This window comes from Dromaius novaehollandiae, chromosome 1 (assembly GCF_036370855.1).
Source record: "Dromaius novaehollandiae isolate bDroNov1 chromosome 1, bDroNov1.hap1, whole genome shotgun sequence".
Lineage (NCBI taxonomy): Eukaryota > Metazoa > Chordata > Aves > Casuariiformes > Dromaiidae > Dromaius > Dromaius novaehollandiae.
The window spans coordinates 76,437,832-76,464,263 of NC_088098.1; the positions used below are offsets into that span (position 1 = coordinate 76,437,832).

Genomic DNA, 26,432 nt, shown 5'->3' on the forward strand with positions numbered 1-26,432 from the left:
GTAAAGGAAAAACTCCTAGCTTCTGACTCACGGGAATGTTGAGACCCTGCAATTTACAGGAATGGTACCGATATTAGAAGCTTTAAAGATGCCAAATGTAGTGAAGAATAACTCATTCTCAGTTCTGGCATTGAAAAATAGCAGCAAACACAGGTAATGTCCCACCAAATGTTATTTTTTGTTTGTTTTCAGGAATAATCTGGAAAACCTTTTTTGGAAGTAGTTCTGCCTTTTTTCTTCTCTCTTTTTTATTTTTTTTTTCCTCTCCCTATTTTTGTAACAAAGAAGAGTATTTACCTGGCAGCAGGGATGTATGGCCTCAGAGCTCATCCCTTCCTGGTATTTTATTTCTTATCTGAAGTTGGAACCTTCTGCAGAGTATATCAGAATTAATTGCTGTCAGTATCAACTGCAACTACAGAGTTGTAGTTTCAGATGGTAAGTGAACAGTGGTAGGAGAGAAATTATACTTATGTGTATACGTATATAAAGAATAAATGTGTGGAGGTTTTTTGGTGTTTTTTTTTTTTTTGTTTTTTTTTTGTTGTTTTTTTTTTTTTACAAATCTATGTTCTTATTTTCTTTTTGTTCTTATGCACAAGTCATCAGTTTCCATTTTGCTTCTGAACTACTTACACGTTACCAACCCGCTGTGGTTGATTCTCTTCCTAGGGGCCGTTGGGAGGCAAGGGTTCATTGGAGGACAGAGCTTGCTGTCAGTGTGTCAAGGTGGAGGGAAGGTGATGATGCACAGCATGTGGATAAAGTTGCAAAATCTCTCTTCTTTTTCCTCTGCAAAGGGATTTTTGGCTGCAATTAAAATTATTTATTTATGTAGATAGTTCGAGAGAGCTACAGAGGTCGTTCATCAGTTTGAACTGAATGTCTGGCTCACAGCTCAGCACTCTCTTTTCATTTTGCACAAGTTCTTGTCCTTAACCTAAAAGATAACTCAGCCAGAATCGCTCCATTAGGTGTTTTGACGCCTCCATTGCCTAGTACATTAAGCGCAACAGGACATGTGAAGGGAATGCCTTTGTTTTCACACCTGAGCTAGGTGAGCAGGTCTTGCTTGTTCAAGCATAACCCCCAGAGGTTGGGTGTTTGTAGCTCTTCTCTCCACTTCAGGCTCCTCATGAATCATTAAAAAATGACAGTACCAGAAACTGGCCAAGTATTTCTAACCAGCTTTGCGTACAGATGGTAGCCAATGGAAGCAAGGTAAATGAAATGCAGTAAGTTTTAACTGTAGTAAGTCAAGTCACAATATCTAGTTTTGTTTTGTTTTGTTTTTTTCTTAAAGCCGTGCCAGAGGAAATGCTCAACAGTCAAGCAACTACTCAATATTTTAAGTTTTATTTGGCCATCGTGCATATTTTCTAGTGTTATGAGCAGAAGGAATTGACAGATGTCCTCATGTATCCATAATTACTCCAACTGGTGGTATCCTGATGCTGCAGGCATCCATAGTATGATGTATTTTTTCTGATTTTTTTTTTCTTTTTGTCTTAGTGCAGTCAAAAAATGTGGTGAGGTAGCTGTATGCCTAGGGTTCTTGTAGTTATTTTGCATTCCTGACTCTGCCCTAGGCCCAGGATAACTGCCTATGCACCTCCCAGGGTCAGGAGGAAGATCATGCCAATAGCTGTGTTTTATACTGTTTCTAAGGCTTGTTGGCCTCGTTAAGAGCCAATTTCACTTGCTAGTTGGATGGAGGACTAACCTAGTGATGAATCAGTAGTTTTCAGGTAGGTTCATGAGCTGAAGCCATTTGTGGAGGAGCTTGGCAAGAATCAGAAGTGGTCCAAGGAAGGGGCCTGGGCTGCATGGGCAAGGGGAGGTGGCAAAGCAACAAGTTTATTCCCATTTTCAGTGGCAGAGTGCCATTAGATCAGCTCAGGATGTGATTCTGTGAGTGGCTTCTTTTAACCTGGGACAGTGGTATTCTGGCAGAGTGTACAGAGGCTGTTAATTCTTGTAATGAACCTTCTAAGTGCCTTGAGAGCGGTGTGATTTAAGATGAATAAAACTCCACCCAGTGTGTATAAATGGAGAGGTACCTATTTAGAAATGTTATGGTGAGGAATTAAAGTTTTACTGTAAAATGACTGATATTTTCCATGATAAAATTAGGAAATAGCTTCATGCTGTGTATGAGCAGATCATCAGCAGACTGTATATTAAAAAAGCCTCTGTGGGGGGGGGGGTATTTTTACAGCTGCACTGTTTAGGGGGGGAGGATGGGAAGGGAGACGTTAAATGGCAGGAGAATTGAATTGTTATATTGTGGGTCTATCTGACCACAAAGGGAGTGACGCACGCGCTTGGCAGAGCTGGAATGCGGAAGTCCCTGCTGCCGGCTCGGAGACATGTATCCCGGCTTTATGGCCACGCGGGGATTTGGATTCATTGTCTTAGGACGTGGGGAGCCAGGGCTTAAGAAACTCCCAAGCTTGCTAACCGCATGGTATTACTCGTTACATGTATAACTGAGAAAAGCAGTACTCCCAGGCGTGAATTAGTGAGTAATGGAAGAAAGGCAATGACTGGGAGGGAGTTAGTTATCTGGTGCTATTATTTCATTTGGATTGTCTTACAAAGATTTTTGTGAATACAGTTTGCTTATAAGGACAGGATCACACAAGTGTTGTCTTTAGATATTCAACATTTGCGTAAGTAGCGGCTTATTTTAATCGTAAGATGATGCTTTTTCATAATGTTTTACTAGGGAGTTCACTTGGTGAAGTGCAAATGCAATGTAAACTGCTACACAGGAGGTGAAATTTGCTTGATTTTTTTTTTTCTCTAGTGATTTTAAAACACTTAGTGCAATGGATTCCCTATTGTGTTTTGTCTTTCTTCAAGGCACTTTGCCACTTGACAGTATTTGACAGTAGATGATAAACACAGAAGTAATATAGAGCACAACAGGCCACTTATTTCTGTGTAGCTGTTGAACATTTTAGGTGCCCTAATAAGCCAAACAGTGCCAAAATAAGCCAACTGAGTAGTTTTTCAAACCACTCTCAAAAGTAAATTTTGTCTTGTCTCCTCCTGCCCTCCCCAACTCAACCTTTGAGTAATTGCAATATCCTGAGTTTGCTTATTATAGTTCCATGCTAATTCCAGCTCTATATTTCCTTCTAGCCTTGGAAAATACCCTTATAATGTTGCAATACAGTGCTGGGAACAGTAATAGCCATTTAGATACTAATACTGCTGGGAAGATGACATCTATTGTATCCTTGGATTTACATCTGAAATCAGTTCTAATGGATGTGGGAAAAGAATAAAAAACAGACTGAGAAAGAAAAGTGCAAGAGTGCTTGAATTGTGAAGATGGGAACAAAATCCAAATATTTAAATGCAGGTGGGAGAGAGTTCAGATTTTGGCAGCAGGCATTAGCCGAAAACATTAGTGAGATGGTAGAATCATTTAACAGAAAATGCATGTCCCTGAATAATTTTGTTCAGTTTGGGCAGTGGGTTGCTGAAGTAAAAAGTTTAATCTGTTGAGGCCAGCCAGGCTCCCAGAGTGATCTTCCTTGCTCCACAGTGAACAGGAGAGATGTAGAGGACAGAGCTTTCTCTCCTCTCATTCAGTTGGATTTGCTAGTAAATAACTACTTGCCCTTATAAACAAAGTATTCTAGTGAAATTTGTTTTAAGAGAGTGAGGAGCAACTACTTAATTTCTGTGAAGTGTATGTTGTATGGGTTACACAGGTATGGGTTGTGCCACTTAGTTTCATCTGCCCCTCCTAGGCTTTGCCACTCCTGAGTAATGCAGCCATTCTGAAGTCAGGCTGGTAAAGCCATCAGAGGACATCTTTCTACAATTCCCAAATCAAGATCTTTAAAAATCAGAGGCTTAGGCGATACATAGTTTTGGATCGTGTTACCATTGCATATATAAATAATGGGCTACCTAGTTGAAGAAATAAGTATCATCCAAACTAGAATTTGTATGTGAAGTTGCAGCCTATGTTGCTAGCCAAATGGCTGACTGATAAATTAGATTACATCTGAGAAAAGAATTTAAGGCAGAAAATGCCAACTCTAGCATGTACAAATACTGTTCTTCTCTATTATGTTTTCCTGAATGCACATAGAGAGAAATCACTATTCCTAGTACTCGTGGTCAGAAAGTGTCAGTGTTATATTTAAGGTAACGCTTCTTAAGAGACCTTCTTGGAAAAACGTACAGTGAAAAAGAAAATATTTGTCAGTACTCGCACAGTACGTAGAAAGTGAGGTCTGTGCCACAGATGAAACCAGAGAAGGCGAGTAGCCAGGAGTGCCCAGCCTGACAGTGCCGTTCCTCTCCCTGTCACCCCAATATTTGTGGTAAGCTGCGGCTTGGTGAGATTAGCTGCAAGTTACCTGGAGACTGTGACTCTTGAGGAGGCAGTGGGCATGCTCTGCTCAAAGAAAGCAGCAGTGTGAAGAATGGAGTCACAGCAAGGCTCCCTGTTTAGGGGAAAGAAACCGTGATTCACAGCAAGTCAAGCATGAATAAGGCTTAGATTGGGAAATGGACATTTGAAAAACAGAGTCAGGAATGTAGAGTGAAGTGTGGAGAGAGAGCAACCTGACAACCACAGTTTGTTAAAAGCTCTTGAAAAATTATGTGCTATGACATAAGTAGTGTGTTTTTAAAAAAATTGAAAATAAAAAATGCTATTGTCATCATTGAGGTGTTTTTTGTTTTGTTTTTTTTTTGTATGTGTGATGTGGTGAAGGATGTTCACTTGCCTGTGGTGACCCTACAAATATGTACCAGTGAGTCCACAGACTTGAGACTGCATCTTCAGTGGATACTTGCTGTGCTATTTAACTTAGTGTGCACATCAATTTTCAAGCAGTTGTATGTAGCTTGGAGCAGTGGGGCCTCAAGTAGTCCCTTTGGTACTGTGATGAAGTTAGATGGTCAATTTGGAGGCCTTTTGCACTTGAGTCTACTGAGCCTTTCAGCCATGGCTTTATTTTTGCTATGGCAATGTACATTGGCTCAGTCCTCACCAGATGTCTTAAAAGTTCGGGGCTGCAGGTTTAGTAGAGGTGCTTGTCAGGACAGAAGGGATGGAGTGTAGGCCTCAAGCTTACTGTGTTTTGTTCTGTTTCAGAAATTTACTGTGAGGAAAAGAAAGAAATTGTAGGTGTCCGCCTACTTTGTTTCTGATGAGACACTAAAGATAAGGAACACACATTTTGATGTGTACACATTGTGATGTATAAAGATAAGGAACATCTATTTGGTATGTGGCCCTACTTTTCATGTATTTCATGCATATAACCAATGGTGGTTATACCCGAATAAGTGTTGTGCTTTGTTTGCAATTATAAAGCATCAATAAAAGGTTTTATCAACAGATCCTGTTAGTTATTTAAAAGGAATTCTTTCAGTGAAGCGGTCTTTAAAATTTCTCTGACACTCTTAAAACAGTTTCCTCCATCTATTAAAAAAACTGAAGTGCTGGGCTTGCTGACTCTTTAAGTAAATGGTCTGTTCATCGGTCTTGCTTTGTGGCACGTTGTGGCAATAAATTGCAATTTATAACTGTGAAAATGACAGCTGAAGAAGGTGGTCAGAAGTGTGGTGAAAAGCAACAGACAGTAATGTCGGTTGATCTAATAGATGATGTTACTTCCTGAAGAGCCGTGCCTCATTTACTGCTGTGCTGTAGATGTAACCTGCTTGTGTGCACCTGCAGGGGCTGGCCATTTTGCCCGAAACAGTCTCTTGGGTAAGTTGGTCTCCGGCAAAAGGCATCTGAATAAGTTACTGTGGCGAAAGCTAGCTTGTGAACTCAGACTTGCAGCACTTGAGCTATTCCATAGTAATTGCCTGCGTGTGTGCTTTTGCCTCATGGTAAAAGCGGTACAGTGTCCTCCTCCCCCACCAGATTTACCTGGGGAAAGTATGTGTATGCAGGGTGGTTATTGCGGTACGGCAAACGTGCCTTGGCTTCACATGGGTGCCCTTGTGCTTACGGGTGACTTCAGAGGTCACCTTTCCTCTGGAAACCACCGAATACTGTTTTTTGTTTTTCTGCTAGTATGTGCTATGCCACAAGGATATAAATACCCATATACTTTTGCCTAAAATAAAATGAAGGTCTGCCTGAAGGAGCTAGCTTATTGCTAGTAATATAATCAATTAGATCAGTTTTAGTGTGCTGAGTTATTTTATTTAAAAGAGATTGGATTTTTCTGCTTATGCTGTCCCTTTTTGCTTCCATCTTGAACCTAGAAATTTTTTGCATCTGCTAGCAAATGTCAACCAAATTTTGCAGTGGGAGAGTGATGTGAAAGGTAGTTAAGGTCCTGTTATTTCAAGAAGACAGGTGGCTAGGCAAAGGTGGGATCCTCTTAATGTCTTGCGTGCAGAGACAGTTGAAAGGACACCTTGCTGTTGCTAAAGTGGAGAGGTTCCCCTATGTTCCTTCCTCCCCTCGCTCCTGCCTGTCCTGGCTTTAGACTTTGATCTCCTGGTAAGCTGATTGCTCTTGCTCTCCTAGAGGGTGGGGAAAAAATACTGGATTAGTTCTTTGCTGTTGTGGGGCACACATGTGGGGGACAGAGGGAAGAAACTGTTAATTTGGCTCTGGTAGTCTTCCAAACTACCTTTACTATAGATGCCTGAGAACCTGTGTGGGAGAGACTGTAAATGCTGTGATGAGGTCCCATATTGAACAGGGACAGCTCTGTAGGCAGCCAGGCTTGGTTGCATCCCGTGCTGCTGGAATTTGTTGTGCGAGGGAAGGGGAGGGATGTTCTTGTGTCATCAGGCTGAGGGACAGCCGTTTCCATGTGGTCTCAGATAAATCACTTAATCTTTTGGTGTCTCAGTTCATCATCTTACAAAATGATGGTAGTCTACCTCTCTTTATATTTGTGTAGTGCTTAGGGTAATGGGTTCAGTTATGGCCTGCAGCTCTCATGTGCTTGCGCAACCAAATGATGGTAGGTCTTAGGTCTGTCTTGATGTGTTTTCAAAAACAATGTTACTGCAGATTAAATACAGCCCATTCCATAATACAGACCAAACCCACTGTCTCTCAGCTTTTCTGTGAATTATCCATTTTCTCCAATGTTGTGTTTATTTTTGCACGTCTAGATCTGTGAGAGGAAGAGGGCCACAAAGTGTTGCAACTGCAGAGCCAAAAATGCTCCTTTAGGTACTACATCTGTGTTCTAGAAGTAAAAAATCTGAAGGGAAGTAGACATCACAGGATCTTCGCTGCTTTAGTTGCCTAAGCACAGCTGTGTGCTTTTCGGCAGAATATCTTGCATACTTTTTCCCCTACCTGGAGCTTCAAAATAAAGTTCTGGATAGACATGCTTTCCAATTTTCTGGCAACCACCAGTGGCTTTTCCAAGGTGTAACGCTTAACAGTCTCATAGTCGCAAAGAGGCATGCATACCTAAATAACTGTATATTGAAATCTCAAAGACCACACGCTGTTCACTGTTGCTCCCTTTTGGGTGTTCACGTTTCCGACAATCCAAATGGGGAAGCATCATGCGGATTCATTTCTGGTTTGCTTCTTTTCAAATGAGAATTTCAATTCTATAAATCTTTTGCATCACTGAAGCGCTTGTGTTTTGCAGCAGCGTTCAAAGTCCCAGTCAAGATCAGGCTCCATTGTGCTAAGAATGTTACTCATAGCAAGCGCAGGGTGAAAGCCATTGAATCAGAGAAATTAAAAGCTTCAGTCCTACACAAAATTGTGTGTGTGTGCGCATTACTGACGATGTATAGCCTATATATCTCCCCTATGAGATGGGAGAAAGTTTTAATGATGTGCAGGGTCAGTGCCTAAGTAAAAGTAAGGCTCAATAGGAAGACAGAAATATCAATAAATAAATATCAACAAATAAAACATTTATATCAAATATCAATAAATAAATATTTTAGTGTAGTTAAAGAAAGCAAAATGGAATCACAGTGTCTTCTTATGTAAATTCTACAGCCTTAATAGGTGGAGATCTGTGGGAGTGTGGGATTTTTTGTTGTAGTATCATAGCAAACTACATTTTAAAGAAGACAAAATGGTGGAGGAGCAAAAGGGGGGGTGATTTTTATATCTTGGTGAGGAATGTGTTCAATTTATAGGCAATAGCTTACGTTGTATTAGGCATCTGAGGCACAGTATTAATACTGAGAGGATATTTGGGCCTTGTGGTCAGAGGAGTTGCCTGTTAAATGATGCAACAAGAGTCTTTAGCCCGTCTGCCACCCATGCAGAAGTAAGAGACGATGTGGTACAGCCTCCAAAGCAGGGGAAAAACTGCTGCTATAGCCAACATTCCTTGTCACAATAAAAATACGCTCTTTGCTCACATAATAGCTGTTCAGTTTGCCTACAGTCATTGTGTTGCCTCATTAAAGTGCAAAGCAATTGAAAATACACAGTTGGCAAAGACAAATTTTGTCCTTGAGTGAATACATATTTTATTACAAGGTATTTTATCAGCATGATTTTAGAAAATAAACTGGTTTGAAAAAGATCATGTGATCCACATTTGGGCGTAAAGATTTCTGCGAGTGTAGCAAATATTTTATCTATTCTTTTAAAGTTCAGTTTCTTTATGGTTGACTTTTACTAATGTGGTTTTCAGGTCAAGCAATGTTTAGAAGGGTCCCCGTACTGCCCTTCAAGATGTAACTTTTGCAGTTTGGCATGGAAGGGTTTACCTTGCTGCATAAACATTTGTCTGCAGTCTGTGGTGTACGTCCTTTTCTTAAGAACTGTGCGGCCTCAAATTTCTGAATTTGAGTATATAAATTTTGACATGTCCTACCTGCGGTATTAAAAAAAAAAAAAAGAAGAAGAAGAAATCTATTCTGACTTCTTAGGCTCTGCTGAAAATACTGGCTTTTTTCAAGAATGAGAAACGAAGTGTACAATTAAAGTTCAAAGATTTAATCAGGAAGAGCCCTGTAAATCTGGTTATCTTATGTTTGGAAGTATTTTAATGCCTCTTCCTGTCACATGCACGCACAACTGTTTCTTTTTTGTAGGTCATATTAAAGTCCTCCTCCATGGAGAATATATGGAAACAAGCTTCCCTATCCCAACTGCCAGCAAGTAGCTGTCTCCAAACTTGTGCAAGTAACAGGTCAGGAGAGAGGACTCGGTCTCTAGGCATGTCATCTCACCTACTTGTTCTGCAAATCTTTCTTGTACTTGGGATGCCTGGCAAAACACTCTCCCATTTCAATTGCAATAAGGAAAGCAAGTGTATGTCATTATAATAGCTAAACTGTGGCCATGGAGGGCACACTTTATAAAACTAGCTGATCTTGGTAACTTCTATCCCAGGAGTTTTAGAAGTGCTTGATGAGGGATCTTGTTGGGTTGTTCATTTTTAAATACTTTTGGAACACAGGGAAAATGCCTGGACACTTGGAAAACACTAGTGCTTTTTAAGCTAAAACTAACACCATCTTTAAAAAGGGTGAGTGAAATGACTCAAAGGTGTTTTATTAACAGCAACCATAATCTACGTAAATTCAACGAGGAATGGAAGAGCTGAAAAAAGAGTTACTATCTTAGATTAACTTTATAAAGAGGAGTTTCATAAAAATGAGGAGGCTTGTAAGAGGAAGAATTAGGAACAGCTGAAATGATGCAAATTGCTGGCAGCCCAGGTGGCTTTGAAGGGTGGGAGAAATAGTGTAGGTGAAAGGAGTATGAAGGAGGCTGTAGGCAAAAAAAATCCTTTTAAAAAAAGAAGGCAAAAAGAAATTTGTATTAGGATAATAAAAATCTATAAACTCTAGCAGGTTAAATATAAAATCATCAGAAGACTGGCATACAGCTTCCTTAAGAACAGGTTTCTAATAGCATACAAGCCATTTATAAAAGCTTTTTAGATTTGCCAGAAGCTTGCTGAAGAGTCTGTGGAGTTGTCTTCAGAGAAGAATTATAGAAAAGCAAAATGAATTATTTGCATTAGCATTCACTACAAAAGAAGTAGGTCATTCTTTACAAGGGTGGATGAGAAAAATGTTCACAGAAGAGGTTTTAGAAGAAGTGGTAACATACACAGTAATAAAACTCCAGAAACAGGCACCAGAAGCAGGAACTCCTCTATAAAGTTGCTGAGCTACTGCTAATCGTGGTTTATAATCTGTTGCTTCATTTAACCTTGCTCTCAGGAGAAAAGGTGATGACAAGTGCAATACCTTAAAATGCAAGCCCTTGAAAAGGGTGTTACCGATTAGTAGATCGAGCAAAGGGATAAATATTATGGAAGCAACTGGATAATTAGATATGGAAATGTAATACATTGTAGAATTGACTTTTAAAGCAGGAAGTCAGGCCACAAGTTAGAGCTCTCTGAAGGTGTTTTAGAGGTAATCAGAGAAATTAAGTCTTCTGTGAGAGATGAGACTGAACAGGGGGATTCCTGAGCTTGGAAAACATGAGGAAAGAAATACAGTAGGAATCTGTAAAATGGTGTTTATTGTAGCACAAGAACTAGAGAGTAGCAGGTATAAAATCAGTGAAAGGAATATTTTTCACACTGTGTAAAATTAAGTATTATTGTTGTTGCCACAGTATACTGTGGAGATAAAAAGTATACCTTTCAGAAAGGATTAGTAAAATTCAAGTATCATAGCTCCATTGGTAACTATTGAGCATGGTATTTTGTCTCTGAAATTTTTAATAATTTTTGGAGACAGGAAGAATGTGGTAGGGGAAGAAGCACTTGAAAAAGGCATTCTTCTGTAAATTTATGCTCTTGTCAAATGTTGGAAGCAGTAGCTTGGGCAAGGTAGACCTCTGGTCTGCTTAAATAAGGAGTTACCTTTCAAGTCCTCTCTTGTATTCCACTAAAAGGTTAGCTAGCTGATGACAGCATCTGCTTCTGGCCTTAAAATCAATAATAGCAAAGCACATGATAGTGTGGACTTATCTGTCATATGTAAATTAACTACAGTGGACCCATTGGTTTTCTTTCTCTAATGTCTGCTGTTACTGCTTGATAAAGGGATTGACAAGTGAAAATCTGCAAGTCAAAACCAAACGTTAATGCTTTTCAAGTTGGAAAGTGCACCGGTTGTTGCCAGGATTATCCATTAAAGCATTTGAATATAACCATGGTTGGTCACTATGTATGCATGTTGCATGTATGTAGCATCAGTATAGCATGTAAAGCATTTTTTCCAAAAACTTCCCTTGTGGTCATAAAAATGCATTCTAAACTAACAGCTTTCTTCTGCTCGGTAGGATGTGATTTGTTGGAAGTGTACATTGACCTGGAACCAGCAAGGAGATGACTAAGTAAGAGGAAAATGGTTTTAACATGCCGCTGCTTTGCCAAGGAATATGGAAACAATAACAGATTTGTCAAGTCTGTGGGTCAGCTAGCCTTGTAGTGATATGTGATAGTTCTGTATGCATGACATACTTTTTAACCACTATTTAGGAGATGAAATGCGAATCCTTGTCTGTCTCAGTTGCCAATTATCACCTTCATGAGTATGCTGTTTATTGATCAGATGTACCCAGAGTAAATGTGAGATCCTCATTTCTCTTCCTAATGGCAGGCACGTAATGTGGTCTGTCTTTTTATTTATTTTACAGTGTAATTTGAAAGCTAAGAATGTGCCTGTCTGGCAATTGCCAAAGTGTTTTGATCTATGCTCTAAAGCTCTGCAATAGTCCTTCTTCCGTTTTCCCGTTTTTGTTTTCTCCAAGCCGTGACATCCCCCATGTCGCCTTCCCTTATCACACTAGGGTAAGTTGCATCACTATGCACCAAATATTCTCCTTGCCAAACTTCAAACAGTATTAAAATGGTTCCTGGTGTGCTTCCTTGTTTGGAAGAGAGTCAACAGCTTGGAAAATGAGTATTCAATTTAATAAGAGATGGAAGCTTTAGGTTCTGTTTTCTTCCCATGTGAGAGCAAAACTGTGCTCTTTAAGAAAAAATAAATGTAATAAGCATACAGATGAAATCACAGGAACACCCTTTCCTTAGTGAAGAGAGAGTAGCTTAGTGGTTAGTGTACTCTGAGATGTGTTGGTGACCAGGTTCAAGTTCTAGCAGATTCAGGAGTAAGCCTGAAACACTCAGACCCCTCTCTCTCCCTCCCCTCCTCTCTCCTGTCTGTCTGTCTCTCTCTCTCTCTCTCTCTCTCTGTCTCTCTCTCCCCCTCTCCCCTTTTTGGCTCTTGCAACAAAATATTTATGAAGTTAGTCTTTCCACAGTATGATCTCATATCGTCCTATAAACTGCATGTGGACCAGTCACTCAGGATGGCCCTGTTTACTGAAGAGTTCAAAGTGTGGGACAAGGCTTTAAGAAGGAAGTACTGATTTTCAAGAGGAGAGATGTTAAGTGATAACTGAATGTTCACAGCGCTGGCTATCTCTCTTCTCTAAAAATGAAACTTTCTCAATACTGAATTGCTCAAGGCTTTTAGATGATCTCCTCAACTGTCCATTAGTATAAGAACGTAGGACACCAGCAATACCCATTTTAATCTCTGGTTCTTTTTCTGTGGCTTGCTTTTTGGTTTTGGTCTTTTCCTCTGGTTCTGAAGTTTGTCATGGGATATAAAGAAGCACCCTGGTCTCTCTTGAGTGTGAGCACTTGTGGAGCAGGTGGTGTGTTAAACTCTTTTGGGCTTATTGCCTGCAGCTGGGCAGAGATGGGAGGCAGGAGAGCTGGAGTCCATGGCGTGGAGGGTCCTCAACAGTCTGGCATGTCTCAGTCCTGATGTCCAGTCCTCCTCTGGCAAAACCTCTCTGGAGTCTGAGTGTTCACAGTCTCTCTTCCAAAAAGTGTCAAGGTGACTTTCTGTCGCCATCTGCTCTCTTGGACCAAGGCTACTGACCTGCTAAAAAATAAAATGTAGTGAATTAATAAAATGTAAGTATTTACAACGTGTATTCTATAGCAAGTAATCCCTGTGTACAAACAAAAAACCAGGATCAATTTGTTGTGAGGGGAATTTCTAACGGTCAGGTAGAAGGCTGCATGGCCCTTTTCCTGCTATTGCTTCATCTAATTTTTGCTTTCCTACAAATAGCAATTCTAAGCAAAATTCCCTAACGTTGTTAGCTTTGACTTCTACCTACTGCATCACCAAAGCCACCAGCATCCTCCATCTTTCAACAGCGTCTGCTCTTTGGTTCTTTCACTGTTTCCAACATTCGTACTGGATTGTATTTCAACCCCTGACTTCCTGTGAAGAAATTCCAATTACCGTCTCCTTTCTTTCACCTGAGCCCATGTTTTTCTGGATAGTGCATCACAGACTCTTTATAGTCTAGCTTTGCTTTTAGTTTTATGTAACCCATACAAGGTTGTAAGTACATAATATAATTTTGAGTGATATATTCCTTTATAGCTCTTCTTACAGTCCTTGGCCTATTCAGCTTCAGAATTCTTATAAGTGGTCTAAATTAGCCTAAATACACACTTAGTCTTAATTAAAAGTCTCTTAAATAGATTCTAATTTCTTCCTCCTTTTGGAGTCAGTGAGAGATTAGTAATAAAACACAATCAGTGGGTTTGGTTGCATGATGTATTTGATCAGTGCGGAAACGGGATGACAGCTTCAGGTGTATGGTGAACTCCTCATTCCTGTGTGAACATCCAGCGTATTAAGTTGACAATGTTACTTACATTTATCCTGACAAGTAGTGTGGGGGGCTTGGGTGGGGTGTGTGTGTGTGTGTTTGGTTTTTTTGTTTTTTTGTTTGCAGGTCAGTTAATAAACTGAGGAGGCACTGGAACATGTAAGGTGTATATATGAGAGGTCTTATTTCCTTCAATGGGATTGTTGCCATTGAAGTTTTGCGCTTCAGTTGAAAAGAGGCTTGAAAGATTTGCAATTGATATTGCTGGACCTAGGATTTTGCTCGAAGTGATTCTTTCTGGAATGTAAACGTAATTGGACTGTTGCCAACAGGGGGTTTGGAGACCACCTGGGTAATTGTCTATTTCCTCCCCTCACCTCTTGGCTCAGGTGTGTCACTGGAGTGGGCAACAAGTCAGCAAAGCAAAATTAATCGTTTTTTTTCTCTCAGTATGAGGAAAGGAGGGTTTTTGTGCGAAGGGAAGCTGAGAGCATCTTGAGAAAATAGTGCTGAGCTGATACAAAGCAAATCTAGTTCACCGTGCCAGGTAAGGTTGTCCTAGTTTTGTTTTCATTGCTGTTTACAAATGTTTTTGAAGAGATTTACCCTTCTCTAATTAAGATAATTTTGACTAAGTGTGTATTTAGGCTAATTTAGGCTAAGACTTGGTTTCTGTCTCGTTCATGAGTCTCTTGGCAAGCATTTGATGTCCCAGTTTGTTTGTAGCTTCCAATAGGCATGTGGACCATCCAAAATAGTTTCTATTTCCCAGTGAGGTGCATTCTTAGAAGTACTTCTCCAATCCAAATACCTCACATTTATTACTTTTTTTATTTGCTTAGTGCAATACTTGCTTACATTTGCTGTTTCAATGTCTTTTCCTGTCAGTAAACTGAGAGCCCCAAAAGACACATGCATGCAGTTACAGTATTCAGTTTATACAGCCAAATGGATGTTTTGGAAAAAGAAAACTGTATGTATGTGCTGTTTGTCACAGCTGGTGCCCCAACAAGAAAAAAAGTTCTTCTAATGCTGAAGGAAAACAAAATGAAAATAAATAAATGAAAATAGTGTAAAAGGATGGCCTTAGCGTTTAGCGTCATTTTTTCCAGCTACTTTAGGGAAAATTGACAGAATGAGACACATACAGTGTAGCTCAGCAAAGGCTCTCAAGTTGTGTTACGCAAGCAACAGAGAATGGTCAGAAGAAATTTCTCTGGACAGTTTTGCCATTTGCTCCTCTGGATGTTGCCAGTGTCACAATTTTAAGTCTCATACCTTTGTGTGTGTTTTTGTAAAGCCTAACGTCACGTGAGTAGGTAAGGATCTTAATTTAAAGAAATGTACGTTCCTAGTCTTTGGGATTATACAGAAAAATCTTAAAATATGAAAGTGTTCTGAAGTCTCAAAAAATGCAAGGTAGACAAAACATGGGCAGTTCACCCTAACTTTTAATTTAACATATCATTTCTTATTCAACTTTCTTTTAGAGGACCAGGGGATTTTAAATGATTTTTTGACAGTATGATTCTAGTAAAAATAGTGTGATTCTTATGCCCTTTGGGGAATGGAGAACTTGACTCCTTTCTCTTCTGACATATGTAAATGAGGAGAGGGTTGATTTTTAAGAGTTCAGAATAGTTTGTGAAGGAGAAGAAACAGGATTTGCATCATGCACCGTATCACTGAAAACCAAGCTGTTGTACATTATGGCACTGCCTTTAGGATCTGTGTTTAAGTTCTGCAAAGGAGGGCTGAGTTGTATGGCGAAGTGATCTTTGCACTGCTTCTGTGAATTCTAAACATCCATAAATCTTCAATACCTGTCCTTCCCTGCCCGCTTTTATCCTTCATTGGGCTATTATATTACTGAGGTCCATTCAGTAGTTCTCAATCCTGAATTATTTTTTAATGACCTCTTTGAAAGCTTTTCTTCTGAATTTGTTCTGCTGCCTCTCTGCCTGCCATAGAATTGTTTAGATATATAAACAGTCAGGTTAGCTCTTTTCCTTTCCATGCCTTCTAGGACTCCTCAGTGGGCAGACCTCTCCGACCAACGCCAAACTGGAGAAGCTAGACCCCCAGCAGGTGCTGCAGCTCTGCCTCCGGTACCAAGACCATCTTCACCAATGTGCAGAAGCAGTTGCCTTTGACCAGAACGCGTTAGTGAAGCGCATCAAGGAGGTACTGCCCATGGAGAATGTGGCTTCTGGTGGGGAAGGGCTTGGGGGCCCCAGAGTGTCTGTCTTGAACTATGAATGCCAGTGTTTGCTGTAGATGGCCTTGGTCACCTGTGGCACTCTATTTTAAAATAAACCGTATAGAGAAACTGCATGTATGCATTTCAAGCAGAGAAGTTGCCTGGCTTTCATAGCGATTACCCTTAGATGGTATATTTATTGGTTATACTCTCTGGTTTCTGGCTCTAAACACTGTGCGTTCCTCTAGTACTTACTGTACCATGAGTAACTATTAAAGAAGTAAAAGATTACTGGAGTTTTTTAAAGGTAATCTTCTTTATTTAGGCCTGTATGCTTAACATTTTGTTCTGCATCATGGTTAAGCTCTTATTCAAGGAAAGAAATAGTTATCTTTTATGGCTGGGGAAGGTAGTATTTCTTTCTTGCTTCAGTGGATTTGTGGAGCTCTGTCCTTGTTTTCCAAGCCCGTAACAAGCTGCCTCGTCTCTGACCCATGTGACTTTTGCTTCCTACCTCCTCTAGAAGGCCTAGAGGATTCAAACTTAGCCTGTATCAGGACCCGGAATATCCTCTTATAGTCCAGAGGAGAAGCTGAATGTGGGAACAATTGGAAGCAAGCAACAGGCAAATCCTTATTACATATGCTTTATTTCTGTTGTCTGGGAGAAGCAGAGAAGGGAAGAAACAAGAGCCTCAAGTAGGGTTGAAAATACCGATTGGGAAAAAGGAGCTGGGCCTGACTGTTGTTGAAGGGATGGTTGGGTGGTAGTGAGAGTATACGCAGCAGGGAAAATAGCAGCTAGAGAAACAGAACAGGTGGGAGGAAGAAATGGAATTTTTCTCTTAAGTTATAATCAAATACAAATGTGTGCCTTTTAGTGGTCACTTCAACTACACAGTTCTTGAGGAAAGTCAAGCTCCTTATTTGATAGATAGATATAAAATCAGGGCCTGAATTTGAGTTGTGCCTTTCTGAACACTTTAGATAATACTTCTGGTTTATCACTCAGAAAGTCAAGCTTATTCCTCCGGAGGCATATTTTAGAGTTGCTTCTTCCCATTCTGTGGTTGTATTGTAGTCCTGATTTATTTTTAAAGAGATCTTCCTGTGCTGCTATGAAGTATGTTGACTTTACTGATAAGGCACAGGGAACATAGGACAAATCCTATGAAAGAAAGATAACTGTATTACTGTGCTGCTTCTGACAGTGTCAAATTTAGGAATGTGCTTTTTGACCTACATCCACAGAATACCTGCCCAATATTTCTCCACTGTTTTTTCTCCTTGTGCTGCTGCCTAACTAATAGATTGTCAGTGAGAGAATCCCACTGTCCACATTTTAGTGTGGAACTTCAGGATGTAGAAAGGTTTTGGAGGGACTATGCGTTTACCACTAAGCCATCATCTGAAAATCACTGATCTGCTTAAATAGTCAGTGATACTTATGGGGAGGAAATTAATTCCTAGAATGGTCAGCCTGCAACTTTCTTGTGTGTGTAACTACTGATGTTGTAAGCAATAGAATAGCTGACAGTTTTTTAAAGTCAAGATAGATTGGCGTGAGAGGAGATGCTATTTGAGAGTCGTTTCTTATGTGTTCACAGGTGCCTATAAGAACTGGTGGATGTTGCATTTGTCAATAGTCTGAGACTGAATACCTTTCAATGTCAACAGAAAAATTTTGGGGCAGGTGGTTAATTTTTACTCATACTCTTTAAAGAATGACCTTGATTCATTGTTGTTATATTGGCTTAGAGTTAAGAAATCCCACATGAAAAACTGGATAATAAATTTGATTCATGGGCTGTTTTGAGAAGCTGCTGTCACCATGAAGTGGTAACTCCAAAATAACACGGGAGCCATTAAAAAAGGCCCCTTTTTACTTTGGTGTATCGAGATCTGAGGCCAGCTATTGCACAAGATTTCCAGATGTTGGTGACTCAGATTGCACAATCTCAGAAATGGGATTTAATTGCCAACCTAATGACAGTGTACTGTATTAATCCAAGCAGACTGTAATTCTTTTGGCTGTTAAAGTGTGAGAGTGAATATCAGCATGATTTAAAGTCATGGTGGACTCTACCATTGGTTTTTTTAAAAAATGCAACCTTAGTTGGATTTGCTTTCTATTGGGCCAGTGGGAGATTGCCATTCAAATTAGTGATGGTGATATTTTCTTCCAGTTCATAAAGCTAACAATTTTTTTCATGGAAAGCGAATACTACTATGATATGGGGTTGATGTTGTCACTGACATCTTGATCATGGTCTCCTCTATAACAAAGTGAAGGAAAAGTGGACAAGTCTGTAACTTGGGCAACTGGCAAGTCCGTTCCTATTTTTTTGTCACAGCACTTAAGTAACTTCAGATGCTGTGAATCCCTCTGTCAGATCTGGTGGCTGTTCATTTTCCTTTACTGTTCATTTTCCTAATAATTTTTAAATGTTTTTCTTGCAAGGGCTGTTCTGTGTGTGTGTTCTGGAGTAGCTGGGTGGGACCCGCTTAGCTGGAATCATTCTTTCCAAATTGTTTGGGCTCTCTTTAGTGCACTAAATTGAACCGCTGTTGACATTTGTTGACAACAAAGGGTGTAGCTGAACTGGAGCAGAGTAGGTCTCTAGTTACAAGTGTAGACAAAGAAAATTGCATTTGACTGCACCCATTTGTCAGCAATGATTTAGTTTTGCAGTGTAGACAAAGCTTTGACTGTTGGTAAGGAGTAAAGGATGAAAAAGAATATGAAGTGTATTGCGAAAAGCATACTGTGTGCATAAACAAGAGTGAGTACATTTTTATCCTCACTTCAGTTGTCAGTGTTTCCTTTTTTCTTTTTTTAACCCTGGATATATTGGAGTATTTTTTTCTTCTTCTGAAAACAGGCTATTTCCAAGGGAATAGTGCTTTTAACTTTATTACAAAATGTTGGTAAACTTCAGTCCTTGATTTCTGCTATTTATCTCAGGGCTGTTCACTTTTCATGGGCTTCACTGACTATCTTCAATGTTCTAATAGTCCTACTGTATAGTATGCTACGGTCACATTTACTGCAGCTAGTATTTTTTTAAAATTTTCCCTGACAAAATGTCCCAGGGCAAGTATCTTTTGCTTATTGTCCACGTGTCCAGAAAAAAAAAATTCACGTTTTTTGACAAAACTCAAAGTACTGCTGCCAATTTAATGGTTCTTGATAACTCATTACTGATTGGAGTAGTTGGTAAATCAGTTCACAATCTAAATTAAAATGGTTCTTAATTGAAAAGAGAATAATCTACGGGAAACAAAAAACCTTGTGTGTCAGTGGTTGCTATAGCTGCTCTAAGTAGACCCATCTGTGTCTTTCCTTACTTTGGGGACCACAGCAGTCTGATTTTGCTCTCTATCCCATTTCCAAGTGTAGCCAAAATTGCCTTACAGTGGGGCAGCCAGAGCTACGTAGTCTCCTAAACCAAGATGCTTTGTGCTTTCCAGCTTATTTTGACTGTTCTCTGTCTCAAAGAATTGTATTTTGCCAAGCGTTTCTTTGGAGGGGAAATAATTGAAGGTGTGATTGAAGGTAGTTGGCCCAGCTGTCAGCAGTTACACTTACTTGTACCTGAACTGTCCGGTTTTGGAAGAGATTGATTTTACCACAATAGTCTTTGCCTTCACTGCCATAAAAAGGGATATGCTTGCATCTTTTCAGGGAAACATAACCAATATGCATTAAATATTGTTTTGTATTATTTTTTGGCAGCTGACTCACCATCTGTTGCAATACAGCATTAATTCCAGGACCAATGAAATATTTAATATTCCTTTTATTTTTTCCCCTTATTTGTTTGAAAAACAACAGAATAGCAATTTGAGATTTGTGTGTGTGCTAATTCATGCTTATGGCACTGACAACATTTGACAATATCTGAGGAAAAAGCCTATGTCTTGCCTTTTCTGGGTGGTATGTCTGCCCCTTGATATTTTGTAGGGTAAAAATTATTAGTTTGTTGGATTAATCATCCTACTGTTGATTTCTGTGAACACGCTGTTCAGATGGGTCTGGAAACAGAATCTGGTTTATTTACTGATGGTGTGTGCGGCCCAGTGAGCTTGTTAATATGTGTATGCTAAGAAAAGGGTATATTAAAAAAATAAATAATGCATTATAAAATGCTAAGATAGAAAAGGCAGTAATGGCTAGTTAACAGGTTAAAGTGATCTTACCTGCATGTTGGGGCTTCTACCGCAGTGTTTAATGATGGGGGCAGAGTTGCCACACCTCATAGAGGGCGTGATACTTAAGGCTAAAAACCACTGCTGAACCATGACTTGCTAAACAGAGATAAAACAATCTCAGTCTGCTTATTCGAGTGTTGCACTGGATCCCATAATACAAAATCTCTCTCTTTAGTATATGTCTGCATGAGGAGAAAAGGACTTAACTGCAGTATTCTTTTTTTTTGTTTCTGTGGTGGATTTAGGGTCCTGGCTGTACACAGAAAGTCTTAAATCCCTGCATCCCATTTCTGTCTCTGCTGTGACAGTGCTGTAGGTCTGTGTTATACTAGCTTAAAATGTTGAGAAACTCCAGCTGCCACTGGGTTTATGGGGGTTGTGTGCTCTCTCAAGCAGGAGTCTCTGCCTCAGTTTTGTGATCTGTAAAATGGAGGGTTTCTATGAAGATTAGTTTGAAGATAAACATTGACCAGCACTAAATATTAGGTAGGATGTCAGGGGGGAGAAATAAATGAAGCCTGGAGAGTGTTGTTAGAGTCCAGACATTAATATCAGTTACTGGCATGCCACATACCAAATTGCAGTGTGTGGCTTGTTTCATACTAACAATTTTTCAATGCAATGGCTCATTTTGTTGAATGAATATTCCAGAATAGTGTGTGCATGGCTTTCTTCTAACGGTTTGCTGCAAAAAGTAATTGTAGCTTTCTCTCGTATGTAGTTAAGATGTCCAGAAATATACTCTTAAAGTTTGGCTAATAAATAACTTTTGCAGCTCCGCATACACTAGTGTTTCCCAATACATTTCAGCTGTTTAAGATTACTAGATAAGAATTAAATCATGTTATTTCATATAAGCAGCAAGTCTAGTGCATTAGACATGCCAACAAGAAAACATAATTCAGAAGTCATTAAATATCATAAAAGTTTTGAGAAGTTATGTACAAGCACATTTCAACTTATGCCCTATACTTACAGCTCATAAACTTCTGATTCAGCCATCCATGTCATCACACATTTGAAGTAAAACATGCTCAGCAATTTGGGGACTTAGGAATTTTAGTTTATTTTTTTGTGAATGCCTTGTGGCTTTTTGACTTTTATTGCAAGTATGTTGTTTCTGTGGCCTCTTCTTTTTAGAATAGACCTGTTACCTGGTGGAAAAATGTGCTGGGGAATGTGGCCTACAGAGGTCATCAACGTTGTTTTGCTCTCTCCTGAGGGAAGGATGGATTTGCAATGGGTAGGGCCATTGGCTTTGGGCCCCTCTCATTCCAGAGCCTGGAGGGGTGAGAGTGGTAGGGAGAGCTTGTAGAGGTTTGAAATTTGCCAGTGGGGATTTAAGGGCAAGCTGTGTTGAAGGCAGTGGTAAAGGAAAAAGCTCTCTAAACATGAGAAGCAGGTCCGTCAACAAGAATGAATGTTGGGCCAGAAACCTTGGAAAGACATTGCCTGGCTTAAAGGACTGCTCAGACAAAGATTTTTGGATGGATTGTATTGAGCTGCATATTTGTTTTCTGTGGGACTGGAGCTCTGTGCAGCAGTTAGACTCAGGATGTGTATGTGCTGCAAGCACAGGAGATTTGCACTGAATAAATACCATGCTAGTCGCTTTTCTTAGCTCCGAATCTCCTGGAGCAGAGAGCTTCAGACCCTATAGGATTCACACAGTGCTCCGGTCACAGTTGACCAGTGTCCCTTCTGAGAATGGACTAAATAAATGGTAAGTATTGCGGAGGTGTGTTTCTGTTCTTGTTTCAGGTTAGCTTGGTTTTCAGTACTCTGAGTGTCAAACCTTTGTTGCTCTTATTGTTAGTTAGGGTTTCCCTGTAAAGGTTGGTGTTAAGGTTGTATTTCAGGGTGTCAGAGCTGTGTCTCCAGAACTACTTATGAAACCTGTTTTCAGCAGATGCGCCCTGAGAATGGAGGAATTCGGTACATTAAATATATTCTTTAGCATCTTGGAATTACAAGATTGACGAGGACTATGGCAATCTATCAGGCTCTTTATTTCTCTTTTCTTCCCTGATGAAGTGTTATTTATAAAGAATGGAATTTTAACTGAGCAGGCACTGTCATGCAGAAATAAATGTGCAGCATTACTGAGCTGGGAGCTGCAGTCATGTCCTTTAGTTGATGTTGCTTTTCTTCATCTAGCCCAGTGTGCTAGTAGCTGGAGTTCTGGAGTAGCAGAGAGATGTTTCCACCAGCCAGAATCAAAACGGGAAACTGCTTTTGAAATGGCTTCACAATTGTCATTTTAATACATAGAATAGATGTCTTGCTGTGTATGCCCTAGGCAGATGGCCAGTACTCTTCTGTACCTGAACTTTATGAAGTGATCTAGCAGTTATTAAGGAAGAAGAGAGATTGTTTAGACTGAAATCTGTTGTATTAACACACACTGCTTCATGTGGCTTCATTAAAAACTGTTCCTCATTCCTACAATATATGTGCAAAACCAGATGAACTGTGCTGCTGTCTCTTGTTTTCTATGCTTTGGTTTCTTACGGCCTTTTGGGAAAAGGTGACATCTGAAATGGAATCCTTTCCACCATGAGATTTCCAAGAAAGGATAGAAGATAAAACTTAAGCAAATATCATGCAGCCAAAAAGATTTGCATTACTGTAAAACATAGGCACTTGAAAGACTGGCACGCTCCAGAATGCTAAGCCTGATGTTAACACTTTCAGCAATATTAGTTCATGGAGCTGATAGTTATCAGGTGCAAGAAGGAACAGAGTTCAGTTTCCTTTCAGGGCTCATTTAAACGGGGAGATTGAGTTTCTTATTCTAGCTTTGTTTCCCCAGGTTAAAAAGAAAACCCTCTCCTCCCCCCCCCCCCCCCCCCCCCCCGCCAAAAAACGCTGTAGAGCTTCAAATAGGAGTAAAAAGTGTCGAAGGCTATTCCAGAGTTAGCAGATGTGATTCTGAATTTGTGCATGAAACAGGCTTGATGGGATGTGAAAAAAGCAACTGTCAGCCTTAGATGCATCAGGTAAGGTATTGCCAGAAGAAATAGGAATGTATCTACGGCGTATTGGCCAAGGCTGTGCGACGACCTCCTGTGATGTGCTGTGCGAACTGTTCATCGCTACATTGGAGGAGGGAGAGCTCACAGCACAGGCGAAGGGTAACAAGGGTGCCAGGACAGTGGAAGACCTTTGGGAGGAAACTGGCACTGCTTTACTTGATTGGCTTAGCAAAATGAAGGCCAAAAAAGGTATGATTTCTCTTTTTAAATTAGTCTGGGGTTCACACACATTGTAAATGCCCTTCTCCCTGCCTTATGGTCTGTGTTGATACAGGAAGAGCCATTTACAGACTTTCATTCTTAATAATTACTTCGTGTTTCAGCATTGAATTGAAATTTTCAAGGTGTCAGCTCTACCCCTAAGTGAGAATTGGGGTTTTGTTTTATTTTGTTTCTGGAATGTTAACTAAAAGCTGCTCAGCAGTTTGACACTCATTTTAGATAACTTGGCCGATGTTATTTGCAAATATTTGGAGTTGTGTTGATTATTTAAAGATGCTAGGTGGTAGTTTGGGGTGGGGGGAAGGGGTTGACCTTGTGTTAGCAGCCCTATAATTAGCATTTTGATGTAAATCAGATGTGATCTGCAAAGATGATTTCATGTTAAAAGAATTACAAAGCCTCAGTGCAAGTAATCTGTCTATCTTGCTCTTTACGAAGAGTAGGGTTTGCATTTTAATGTTTGTATGACACTGGGGCATGAGTGTTTCTGCATGAGAACACTATTAGCAGTTATTTCAGCACTACTCTGGAGATACAAAAAATGTCATTTATTGGTATTTAATTGCTGTGGGCCTTGTTCCTGACTGATGTGATATCTGCTTCTGTGACCTAGTATCAGACGCTGAATATAGTATAGTAAGATACCTTATAGTTAAGAATATTAACTATGCTAGACTGTGGCGTAGAAGGCAAGAAATATGATTTACTGGAAGAGGAAATGATCCATTCGAGGAGCAATTACTGGGATTGGCAAATTATTCAAAAAATAAAATCCCAAATCACATGAATTTCAGCTGAAGAAGGTGCTCATGTATTTGTACAATAGCAGTATCTGACAAAAGAATTTAGAGAGTTTTTCAGGTCATAAAGGATTCTTGGATTGTAGCGTTCCCTTTTGTTTAATCCAGTCCATAGAATTTAATTCTTGATGATGCCCCCAGCTAAACTTCATGGGAACTGTAGACAAACTACTTATTTTTTCAATTAAAAGCTCTCCTGCTGTGTCAGTGTAATTTTTCAAATGCCTTTTGACTTTTAATTTTTTTCTAGAGATCTATTTGTAGACATGAACAAGGAGAGAGGAATATTCAGCCTTTCCTGAAAGTTGAGTCCTCGAGGCTCAATAAAATAAACAAGGACACTCAGAGTGGCTTAGGGTTGCAACTGATTGCTTGTCGAACTCTTTTCCTAATCGTTGAACTTGGTGATTGTATATTCTTCTGTTATCATACCATGAATAACAGTGTAATCCACAGCCTTTGGCTTCAGAAGAGCTTGCTGTGATCAAGATTTCCTTGAGGCCTTCCTGAAGTAAAAGACATACTAGCAGCTGTGGTGACCTCCAGAGAAGCGCTGGGATGTTTAAGCTTCAGCTGCGTGGAAGTATGATGGAGGAGTCAGTCTTAAAGGTGACTCTTCTGGAAATGAAGGTGTTTCTCCCCTTCTTGTCATCCTCAGGATGTAGGTCGCCCATTCCTTCGTGTTCTGTTTGGAAGAAAGACAGCTGGTATGGAGCTTCAAAAAATATTTCAAAAATCTTTTAGATTATTCGTTTCAAATACTGTTAGAGCTGCCATATATTTGAGTTTCCTCGGGGAGAAGAAATTGGATTTGGACATTTTGCATGAGAAGTGCAGGTGTTGGAGAAAAAGCAGAAGCTTTGTCTGGGCTGTCAGATGTAAAGAAATCCCCACTTTCTGACTGCTGAGTGCTTGTGCCTCTGCATCTCATGCTTCAGACTTGCATGTGCGCAGCCCATCTCTATAGCACATGGTGGGGAGGTCTGATGCAGCCAGATGTGTTGAACTTGCTGAGTAAGTGCAGCATGATGATTGAACCCATCTTTATGCCTGCAGTTCCCCAGACAAAAAGAAGAGGGAGCCCAAGATAATCGTAACTTTTTGCCACTTCCTTCTCAAGCTGTAGGAACTAGTTAAAACTCAGCTCTGGCATTTTCTGAGAACAGAGGTTTGAGAACCTTTTCTCCTGAAGCAGTGCTTTTCTGTAGACCATCTCTGGCTTGCAGAATGTCTAACCCTGAGTATATATGGCAAAGCATTCAAAATTTTGAAAGACCTTTTGTAGGACGTAGGGAAAGAAGGGATACAACTATCAGATCTCAAGTGTGAAGCTGTGAATAATAATACTATATCGGGTTGCTTGCAAATGTAATGGTACTGCCTGTGTTTTAGATAGCACCTTTTTACTTTAAAATGGAAACAGTGGCTTTTCTTGAGAAACATCTCGTTAGTGATATTGGTTGTCTCTCTTCAAATCAAAACTTACTCTTGGTAGGAAGAACAACTTCCTTAAGTCATTCTGAAATGTTAAAAATCCACAATTGAAATATGAAGTAAAACCTTAATGGTAAATAACATTTGCAAGTGCTGTTGTCCTATAATATTCAAGCTCTGGCCGGATATAGGAATGTTTTGAATGAGTAATATGGCATCAGTGTAAAATCTGAAATAAAGAACTGAAGGCCCTATTTTTAAGGCAGAAATGTTAGGTTGCCTGTCATGAATTGTGTAAGTTATCATTTAAGCAACAGATCAGTCTGTAACAGATGCAGATTTTTCTTTCTTCAGGAACAGCTAATGAAAGACAGGCTAGGATTCTCTGATTCATTTCTGCAGTCTTACTGCTACAAAAGGGAGGTTTTATGAGGACTCTAAACACACCAGTTCATTTATATTATGTATTGTCTGGGAGTTTTTAGATGCATGTAGGTTATTCTGTGAAAGCAGTGATTGAAAGGTCTAAAAAAATATTCTTACTAGTTAGAAGTTGATGAGCTAAATGTTACAATAACCTTTTCTTGGTGATATTTCAGAATGCTTACTGATAAAATCAGATCTTTTTAAGATTCTTGTTGTTCTGGTTATGCTTGTAAATATATCAGTTCTTTGGGATCTCTCTTTTTTTTTTTCTTTTCTTTCTCCCCCTCCCACAACCTGTGAACACAAGACTGTGAAAAGACTGTAAATGACTGTGAGGCTCTGGTGACAGAGAGGCCTGAGGAACTGAGGTGGTACTGTGTTAATACCATCCTGTGTCTTGTTAGATCTGAATTAAGTGACCTAGCACAGAAATGTGTTTTGTTCCTTTTTACAAACTATTTTGCCCTCATGAATGTGTTTCTTCCATGAGGCTGGATTTCC

At 39.7% G+C, this 26,432-nt stretch overlaps 1 protein-coding gene across 1 annotated transcript in view; it reads left to right on the plus strand.

Annotated features, from left to right (window-relative positions):
* Positions 1–26,432, plus strand: part of BORCS5 (BLOC-1 related complex subunit 5) — a 76,675-nt gene that overhangs the window by 38,873 nt on the left and 11,370 nt on the right. Inside the window, exon 3 of the mRNA XM_026114082.2 lies at positions 15,630–15,787. Coding sequence (XP_025969867.1) covers positions 15,630–15,787 — 158 coding nt within the window. The remainder of the gene's footprint in view (positions 1–15,629; positions 15,788–26,432) is intronic.